The sequence below is a fragment of the Hyalella azteca genome, unplaced genomic scaffold (genome assembly GCF_000764305.2).
Source record: "Hyalella azteca isolate HAZT.00-mixed unplaced genomic scaffold, Hazt_2.0.2 contig17406, whole genome shotgun sequence".
Lineage (NCBI taxonomy): Eukaryota > Metazoa > Arthropoda > Malacostraca > Amphipoda > Hyalellidae > Hyalella > Hyalella azteca.
The window spans coordinates 158,819-169,405 of record NW_025947190.1 but is presented as its reverse complement, the minus strand read 5'-3'; the positions used below and the strand labels follow the sequence as shown (position 1 = coordinate 169,405).

Here is a 10,587-nt window from a genome sequence, read left to right as displayed (position 1 = left end):
TTGAAAAATCGTATTTTAATGTATGTAAGTACACAAACTTAACAGGAAAAGTGATTTAAATTATGTATAGAGACGCATAGTTGTTTTTTGTTGCATTGAGATTTAATTTCTTTTGATAGTATTTTTGAATACTATGCGTCTCTATACATAATTTAAATCACTTTTCCTGTTAAGTTTGTGTACTTACATACATTAAAATACGATTTTTCAAGTGTACGAATATTTATTTCCCCCCACTGTATATATTCGACTTTTATCGTGTTCCATATTCGAAATGAATGATTTTACTTCTCGATCATACATTATGTGCAATACTAATTTTACGTAACCCTTTTTTACCTTTGGATATTGATTTGTTTACAGAAATAGATTTTATAATGACAACGGAACGAAAAATCGGGTATTCAAATCCTTCGCAACGAATATTCGTAAAAATATCAATTTACAATTAAGTAAATTGATGTTATGTGACTTGTATATACAGAATGGCATCATGAAATAGAAGTATAATTAGTTAGGGAGAGGTCACACATGACATTGAAAGTTTACCAAGCATAACTGAGGTAAATATTGCCATGATGACGGCATAAACAGCATGCAAATAAGGCGTACGTAACTACTCTATTTGACGTCTTGAGCGTATGCAACAGTAAACGTATTTGCTGCTTTGATGTTGAGTCGCATTTTCGGAGGAGTTTAGCGACTGCTGAAAATGAGACGAAGGTTTAGAGTTGTATCAGGGCATCAAATAACACAGGAGTTGCCCCTTTGATTAAACTCCTTTTTTATCACAAGCTTGCCATAGAAAACGAGATTGGATGTGTTACACAAACACCGTTGATGGAATGCCACAAATGTGTAACTGGTTTAGTGCTTTTTATAATCGTCAGTTTTCTTCACTAGCGTTCAGTAAATAATGCCTAGTTCTCCAAAATGGCTCTTCTATAATTAACGTTTAGCTCGCCCAAATGACCCTTCTACTATATAATGTTCTGTTCGCAGAAACAACATTTTACAAAATGCATTGGGCACAACTTAGCGTTGAAATATCATATCATCTAATAATATTGTCGGCGTTGGAGAATAGGCTTGGGGTGGCATTTCTTAGATTCTTGTACTTTTCTTGACTAAAAGTACTCATGTATTTTTCGTGACACAAGATATTTAAAAATTGGCCTTCTGACCGGATCTTTTCAAAACTGACGTTGGCTTGAAATACCTACTAGACTTCCACCAGTTTCGATATGGTGCTAGGCATTTCAAGTCTGAACATACGTATGTTTCTCCACAGCTTCATCTGGGTCTGTTCTTAAAATCGTTCATACTTGGAGCGTAAACGATGTTATCAAGGAGGCTGAAGAAGTGCTGTCGCAAGGATGAGTTGCACCGCAGTTCTTTAGTTTTTAGCCGTGGCCCCTGGGAAGCTGGATTGGTTTTGGTTTCATATTTTAGTAATCCTTTTGTTACCTTGTAAAACCATGAGTATACTCGTACTTGTATACTTCCATGAGGTCACCCCGTAGACGTCAATAACATAAACTTGGATGCTTTATAATCTTAACAAGTTGCGAAACGCAACTTGTTAAGGCGGACAAAACGAAACAAGTTTTGTCCGCCAGTACGCGGACAAAAAGGCCTGTAATTCAATATATACTAGTTAATTTGTAGGTAAAAAATTCAATTTTTCTGTTTTGGTAATCTCTAAAATATAATAAGGAAGTGACACCATCATGAATTTTTGCCCGCTAACACAATTAAGTAAAAAATGTAAAAACTAAAACTAAAAACTAAATCGCAGAATTTCTCCTTAAAAAAAAGACCCTGCAACCCACCGCTGGGCCGTATCGCATTCAACGTGTTTCAAAAGTCATCATCTTTTTTCAAAAGTCTTGCCCTTCAAGCCTGGAATTTTCCATGTTGCGCGTCTTTGAACACTCCCGACTAAATTTTTGTTCTTGTCAAGTTTTCGTGGCCACACGGCGTTTCCAAACTCTAGGTTCGGACGCAAGAAGCGGCAAACAACTGCGTCATCACTTCTGCATCAAGGCACTCGTAATAGCGTCTGATCAGTCCAAGAAATTTATCAGATTTATTAGCTAGCGTTTCAATACGTTTAGAAAATTTGAACTCTGCCGAAATAAACTCCTAAATAGTTTTTCCAATGTCGACTTCGCAGTCATCATTCTCTCGTTGCAAACATGTCTTCTCATAGTGTAATCTTGCTGTACATTGTTCATACCTAGGCGAAATACTTTTATTTCATGGTTGAAATTAATACTGTATTAATTCAACCATGCTTTTACTTTACACTTTTCAGCAGTAAAATGCAGCTGCCGCGCATCAGTAAATCAGCATTTCTATACAATAGGAATCTGGGGATAGGTCAGTTAGCCAAGTTTTTTTTTAGCATTTAAATATAAAGAAACTTGATCGAACTTGACCTAAACTTTTCTAACTCTGTCTATTTATGTTCTAACTCTAACTATAACGAACAATTTCCCGAATCAGCAACGAAATGCCTATTCTTCAGATTCAGCAAACTGGCTGAACACAGTCGTTACACAATTGCCGATTCCATAGAATTGGCAATTCAATTCCGTTATTTCGGCACGACATGTACATTCAAATGATGAACCGTTTGATTCATAACTTTTTATTTTCAGCTCATCGTAATGTACATTAAAAAATTAATGTAATGTGTACTACTAAAACAACGAGCCATTACATTGAATTTATTATTAAAGATTTTATTACAGTAATTCCATTAAACGTCTATAAACATCTTATAATAAATGATGCACAATTTGCATGAATTTATGACAGCAAGACGGGCGCAAGCGAGGCGGCCTCGTCTAGTGGGGGAAATACCCATGGCAGCAGGGCCACGAATATGACTCTTCTCTTAACTACTTAATTTCTAAACAACAATAATATTCATGAATTCAACAATTCAAAAGTCTTCAAAAAAATTAAAGCCTATGTTTGATTATTAATATGTTTTTCATGTACAATATATTCTTCTTTTGAACTATTTTACATCACACATTAGTACGCATGTGCAAATCTGAAGCATGCTCACAGGCCGACAATATTTACAAACATTTTTATTTTAATACTTTTCTAATATATTAATATTATTTCACAATTTTCAACATTTGTGATACTTTGGTGTGCTAGAGAAAAAAGCGACTTATGACGAGAAAAAAATCATATAAGATCAATATACGTACGAGTAAATTTCGTACAGAATTTTATGATAGCTTTCGGCAAAGATCATAGTTAGGGAAATGCTGAGATGAGATGATAGACTGTTAAATTTCTATATACCCAAGAGCGGGAAGGTTCCACAAGTCTCCTGAAGTCCATTACACTTGTCATGTCTTTATTTCCACTATCTGAATTAGTAAGACTAGAGCTCTAGAGTATCCTCTTTATTGCGTTTTCGCTTTCTTGAAGATATGACGACAACCATTACCGTGATAAATATTATTACTAGTGTTGTGAGACCCAATACGAAATTAAACGAACCCGCCGGGATATTATTTTCGGAAATAGTGGTGGGTTCATCGAATTCATTGTCGAGGTTTTTTATGCTAGTTTGAATTTCTGAAGAGGAGTAAGTAATGAAGTCATAATCATCATTAATTGGTACTTCTTCGACCAACGACTCAGCGTCTGATAGAAGGTATGTATGGAACGGCACGCCTGTTTTGTCAGGAATCACTAACGCTCCATCTTTTTCCACGATGTACGGGGTGCCACGCTCGATATTTGAAAAAGTTGAAGCCTCTTCACCATCCTGGCTGGCGACCACTGTCAGCTTTTTGCCACCCACGGTCACGAGGATGCTAGAGTCCGGCAGCCCACGGCGACTCCTCTTGCGTGGTCGCGGAAGTGGCTGGAACAAATCTGTAAGCACGAAATTAGTATGATGGTTTGCGTGAAAAGACAATGCAGTTTGTCGATTTAATCGTACTCATATTCAACGAGGCCTGAAATAAATAATATTAAATGAGAATTTTGGGATCCTACTTTTAATAAGTGATGATATACATCGAAACATCGAATTTCCTTCACAAATCATTTAATTATGCTGTATAGTTTTCCTCTTTTCTACAACTGCGTATAAACGGTAAATAATGGGTGAATTAAATTTTCAATAACAGTTGCACTAATTTCTAGCGATTAAATATACTCACACGAATGGAAGGCATGGTATCTGGGATCCATTCCTTTGCCATGAAAATCGTCCTTGCCGTGCATCATTTCCTTTGGTCGAGGTTTTGGTTTTGCTTTTTTTGTGTCCGATGTAATTGGTCTACTTTCTTCCCTCTGCAGAATGGGTTGTGGTCGTTTAGTGACGGGTACTGGCAGAGACTCGGGGGGGAATTTATGAGGTCTTTGTTCAGTAACTTCTTCGCTTTCTTTTTTACGGGGTGGCTGTGGACGACGACGTGAAGTCAGCGGCCTCCTACTAAAATCAGGGGTCGATTGAGTAGTAGTGGGATATCGCCTAGATACGGTGGGCGTGGCAGAGGTGGTGGAACGCAAATATCTCTGGGTGGAGGAACTCGGAACACGAGAGGTGGTCACTGGCACCTTATTAATAGGTCTCCATGATGTAGGTCTTTCATATTTTTGTGTTGTTGGCTTAGAAGCAACGGAGAAGAACGGCACCGAAGGTTTTTTCGGACTTGGTGGTAGTTCACCACTTTCTTTGAATTGGTGAATTTTCTCTGTATCTTCTGGCCTTTGGGGACGTGGTTGTTTTTCAGGAATAACGACAGGGGCAACCGGTCTTTCATCAATGATTACTTCTAATGGGGTATAAGGTTCTATTGGGAAAGGAGGGAAATCTGGTATCTCTACTGGTTTAGCAGTCGTCGTCCGAGATCCAAAGCGTGATGGAGTAATTTTGGAAGATGGCAACGAAGGCCTTGGACGACTTGGGAACTTTGGAGGAAACACGGGGACGCTTGGCGGTGTTTGTGCATATGTCGGTCTAGCTGGAGGGACTACTTTTTTAGGCTGTGAAGGCCTCTGAGTAATTTGAGGTCTCGATGTGCTCCGATCAGGGGATATTTTATCCGCACCCTCAGGGACCAAAGGAACTTTCGGAACAGAAGAGGGCCTGATGGGTTCAACAGGAATAGTTGGGGCTTCAATTTCATATTTTGGCGTCGTTGAAGGTCGAAGAACACTTGGACGAGTTGGTATTAGATTTTCTTTATTAAAAGGAATGTCTGGCTCAACCGTTAATGGAGGAATTATTGGCGGGAACACTGGTGGGGGGTGGTTTTCTTTTATTTGTGTTTTTTCTTTTATTTTCTGTGGAGGCCTGAACTGCTTAGGAAGTTCTGGTACAACGGTTTGAGTAGTTTTTAAATCAATAGCACACCCGGAGTCTGTAGACCCTGGACTGCATGGTCTGCGATGATCTACTGGTGGACCACAACCAGGTTCGTTTGGATTGGCGCATTTTTCAGTCGGACGCTGAGAAAGGCTTGGTACAATTGGATGAGGCTCGATGGGACGCTTTGGATAAACTCTTTCCTTACATCTTGAATCCTGAGGATTTTCTGAGCATGACAAAGGTTGTGATGGATCCCTTGGCTTATCAAGCACATCGATATTCATTTCAATCGGTTTTTTAACTTTTTGACAGAGTGGGTTATTAGGGTTGTTTTCACAAGTCACGTGGGGTTCTGGAAGTCTTGAAATACATTCAGGTCTTTTTGAGCCTGGAGGACATTCATCTGGCGCTGTGCAACGGGGATTTAGTGGATTTAATGAACAATCTAAGCGTATATCATCTCGAACGCATTTTGGATCTGTAGAACCAACCTCACAACGAGGGGACACGTCAACTATGATAGGAGGAGGAGCAGGAGCCGGTGGGAACGTCGGAGGGAAAACAGGTGTTATTTTGGGAGGCACTGCCTTGCGAGGAGGTTCTATCCTTGCCGGAGGTAATGTTCCTACAGTAAAAACACTAATGGGTGTAGTAACAGGTGGTAAGTATACAGGTGCGGTTTTCAGAGGTCGGTAAGTAGTAGTGGTTGACTGGGAAGTTGGCTGTCGACTTCTTGTGGGAAGGGTTGTAGAGGGAATCCTTGAAGAGGGCGTCGTTAGAATGGTCGACTCGCGGGGTGGAGTATATATTGGAGGTCTCTCTACTTTTAGCTTCTCCGTTGTAGATGGAAACGTCGGAGCCTTAAATTTTGGGACAAATGGTCGAGGTTGTGTGATTTGTGGCCTTGAAGTGATGACTGCAGTTACCTCAGTTACTGGTGGAGGTGAAAATGGAATTTTGGGGGCCAGAGTCGAAAGTAAAAAGGGTTCTTGAGGAATGCGATACGTCGGTGTAGTAAACAGTGGGATAGAAGGGAAAGAGCGTGGGGGGAATGGAGTTTGGGGATGTAGCCTAGGTGGGATAGGTCCTACGGGCGCAACTGTGACGGGAAGTGGAGGCTGAGGTTCCGTAAGTTTTGAGCATCGAAGGTCAGAAGGATTTCTCTTGCAATATGATTCGTTCTCGCATAAAGGATCATTTGGATTTTCCAAGCATAAGTCAATTTCTTGTGGCCTTTTGGGTACTTTCGGCAGATTGCATCTAGAATCTTTTGAGTCTGGTAAGCATTGTTGCTCAAGTGTTTCAATAATTTCTGGTATGGGAATTTGAGGCACTTGAGTGTACTCAGGACAACGAGGGTCTGTAGTACCTGGGGAGCAAATCAATTTCTTTATTGTGAGTGGAACCAATTGTGGACAATTAGGACTTGTTATTCCAGGGATGCATTTCACTTGAACAGGTGCTTGTGGGGTGGTAGTGGCATACGTAAATGGTCGTTCTGTTGGTTTCGTTAAGAATGTTGATTCTCTGTGAGCTTTTGTACATTCGGGATTTTTTGATCCTATGTAGCATCCTTCAGGCTTTGTGAAAGACGACTGCGTCACAACTGGGATGCAGTCTGGTAATTCAGGGTTTAAGATGCAGCTAATTTTTTGTTCTTGAACTTTACATATGGGATCTGTTGAACCGGGCGGACATAGAACTTGAAGGGGGGTATCTGGAACGACAAGACTGTATGCCGGAATTTTGAAGACATTCACCCCGGAGCAACCGGGATCATTTGAGTTTGGCCTGCAGCTAGTTTTATCCAAAATTGAGGTTTCAGGAATTTTTGGCTCTATTGTTTCCACACAAGATAGATCTTCTGAGCCCGGCTCACATTTTATTATATTAATACTTTGCCTACATCGAGAGTCTGTGGACTTCTTAGAGCAATCAAAAGGTATAACGCTAGGCTCTTTTTCTACTGCACATTCTGGGCTGAATGGATTTGTCGAGCAATCAACTACGGTTGGTTCAGGAGGACGGCATCGTACATCACTTGAGCCAGGTTTACATGTGAACTCATCGGAAGTTTTGGGTTTTAAGCAAAGTGGATCAGGAGACCCTGGATTGCAATTTAGCGGAATTATTTCAGGCCTGCAAGCCGGGTCATTGATACCTGGGTAACAATTGGATTTCGGCGTTTCTTTGTTGCATGCGGGGTCAGTGGAATCTGGGTAGCAATTATCAATTGAAATAAATTGCCCTCGACACTTCGGATCTGTTGATCCATTCTCACATTTTGGTGTTCTCTCTGTCAAGCATCTTGGATCATTTGGATTTTCAATACATCGTGGAAGTCCTGGCTGCTCTTTTTTCTTGCACTTGGGGTGATTTTTGCGAGTCTTACACCAATTTTCAGCTGATTTCTCGCGACAAGCAGGATCTGGTGATCCCGGATAGCATTCGAGTTTTGCCAACTCAGTCCTGGGAGTTGTGTATGGCTGGACTTCAGTCGTAGGTCTCGTAGGCCTCGAAACACAAGTTTTTTCGCATTCGTTTTGACAGATCTGCGAGGAAAAGTACGCAAACCGGTTATGACGAAAACATCATTAATATTGAGAATATATTTAAGAAACCCATGCAATATTGAAGGAACCCAAATGTCATGAAAATAATCAACGCTGTTTAGATTGTAATTTGATCCTTGACGTGTGAAGGATCGCCTTGACTTCTTTCCGAAAATTTTTCAAGATTAATATACATTTACATTTAATATTACAATTAATATTATACTACCCTAAATTTAATGTTAAAATTTGTCTCGTGCTATCAGTTCTCAGTTGACGCACTTATTCGGGTAATTGTTCAAATCTTCTTTGATATTTTTTTATTTACAATGACCTACCTCGACGTTACAGGTAAGGTAGATCTGCGGGTAGTCGGGGAACTTGAAAGCAGAAAGTTTGCTATAAGTTACGAGTGTCGACCCCGCACCAGATTCTTCGTAGCGGCTCTGCCAGTTGCCCATCAATTTTTCCTTCCTTAGCCGAGAAGAATTACGATGTTTGTTAACAATATAAATTTCCAATCTGGCTCATCACTGAAAATAACTTGGCTTCAACGTAAGAAGAAATTGAACGAAAATATGGTTGAAAATTAACTTGAAAATATTAATTACATATATAACATATACAATTTAATCAAGACACACATTTCGCAATAAATTAGTATTCGATGCAGCCTGAAGTGTTTACTAACAGAGGGCAGCCATCGAACGATGTTAGCTGCACTCGAGGCAAGTTTCTGTCATCGAAGTCATCGGAGGGAAGGGCCCAGCAGTCTCTCACACCCACGTCCATTCTTTTCTCTTTGTCCTCGAGGAAGACCATGACGGACACGTCTTCTCCTATGGGCAGTACTCCTTCCAAAGGACGGGTCTGTCATAGTCATGACGATAGCTTTACTATTTACGACAAATTCTCAGTCATTTTGCATATATTAAATCATACTTAAATAATGATAACAATGTTGCACTCTTCTTTCACACAAAAAACACTGACTGAAGCATTTTTTCTGTACAAACTAAAAAAATACGTTGCGCGTTATATTTAAAATGTACTATTTTTATTCCTGCCACTCATCAACGAAAATTGAAAAAAGAACAAATACTTTTATATCGAAGTCTGAGTAACTTCGGCACTAATGTTTACTATATTTAAACATGCTACAGCACGAAACTTAATCTAAATTGAACTGTGCTTAAAATGGTGACCTTATTCCTAAAAACAAAATTAGAGAACTTAGAAAACACATTTCGCTCACGTTTGGGTAAATGCCACGACGGATGTCCATCCAGCATTTCAATGGCTCTCCCTTGAAGTCACTGCGTACGACATCGAGCATTGCAATGCTCAAGGGCTTGAAATTCACTTGTTTGCTGTAGTTGTTCCTCCAGGAACAAGATATGCGCCGAGCTGTATCCCAAACTTCCTGCAAGCACAATAAAGAGTTTGGGCATATTACAACTTACAGAACAAGTAAATATGGTATGAACTGAACTAAAGAAATAAAAATGCTCTAAGATTGCAATTATTTTTTTTTACTCGAGTTAACTGTTAGTGTTGTATGAATTTCTTAGCTTCATTTCATTTTTCGAAACATAATGTGTTTCTTTAACGACGAACCTCATTAACAGCATCTAAAATACCTTGTGATGAATGTTGAGTATTAGTAAAATATCTCACGTGAGAAATAAGTCTGTTTTATTGGGCCTATACAATCATTTAAATATCTGATTTATTCTGAAGTACGCGCAGTAAATGTCTTCCATTGTCAGGGCCTAGAAAGGTTCTTGCTCGTTTCAACACGTCCTGTTGAAGGTTTACTGCAGTCATGTACGATTCAAACGATTTAGCAAACCTCTAACAGAATTAATATGAGAATGCGTTACTTCTGATTTGCCAGAGTGAGCCTTGTTTAATTAATCAGAAGGCAAAAATTGACGTTGCAACAGCGTATATATAATAACCTAAAGCCCATCTCAACCTAGCCAAACCAAATATGACATAAGATATTGAACATTCTGGAATTTGAAAAAAGAGTGAATACATTCGGGGCAAATTAATATAAATTACATATGGTAAATAAACTCTTTAATGATGACTGGATAAATAATATAGGTGCAAATCTTAAAAAAAATTCTGATTCCTCGAACGTCGTTGTTGCAATTTTTGTATAAAACATAAAATACTAGACATAATAAAAATAATCTCAGTTCTGATGCTTGATGAAGAACGCGGCACAATTTATCGGAGAGATAAGGTCAGATTTTATACGACAATTTTCTTGGCTTTTCACGTACTGCTAACATCAGTTCGCTGGGTCCTCTTACTTTTGTGCGTGGCGTCTCTTTGTTCAGTTGATGATCTAAATTTTGAATTTGTTTGAAATAACTTAAAAAGCTCCTCAGCTGACAGTAAGCGCTTATTGAAGTCGTTGGGACGACTTATCTTGACGCCATAACGTATCAAGAATTATTGCGTTCATTTTGTTCGCGATGAGTTTCTCTCAAACGCTTCACAAAGTTTTCACTTCAACTTTGAATTCGATAATTCGGAAATAATTTTCATCTTTCAAAAATAATAAACATTATGTTTAAGATGATATATCATACAAAACCTCTAGATGGCCTATGCATTTATCAAATTGCCATTTCAAAAGTTAATCGTAAAAGAAACACAGTGATAATC

The 10,587-nt window shown here is 39.1% G+C and overlaps 1 protein-coding gene across 2 annotated transcripts in view; it reads right to left on the bottom strand.

The window, feature by feature from the left end:
• Nucleotides 1-2,719: 2,719 nt before the first annotated feature.
• Nucleotides 2,720-10,587, bottom strand: part of LOC108682696 (titin) — a 39,546-nt gene continuing 31,678 nt past the window's right edge. For both annotated transcript variants that reach the window (XM_018171917.2, XM_018171918.2), the window contains exons 5-9: nt 9,161-9,328; nt 8,597-8,775; nt 8,244-8,379; nt 4,200-7,905; nt 2,720-3,909 (exon numbers count right to left, since the gene is read on the bottom strand). In XM_018171917.2, coding sequence (XP_018027406.1) covers nt 3,410-3,909; nt 4,200-7,905; nt 8,244-8,379; nt 8,597-8,775; nt 9,161-9,328 — 4,689 coding nt within the window. In that variant the 3' untranslated portion in view covers nt 2,720-3,409. The remainder of the gene's footprint in view (nt 3,910-4,199; nt 7,906-8,243; nt 8,380-8,596; nt 8,776-9,160; nt 9,329-10,587) is intronic.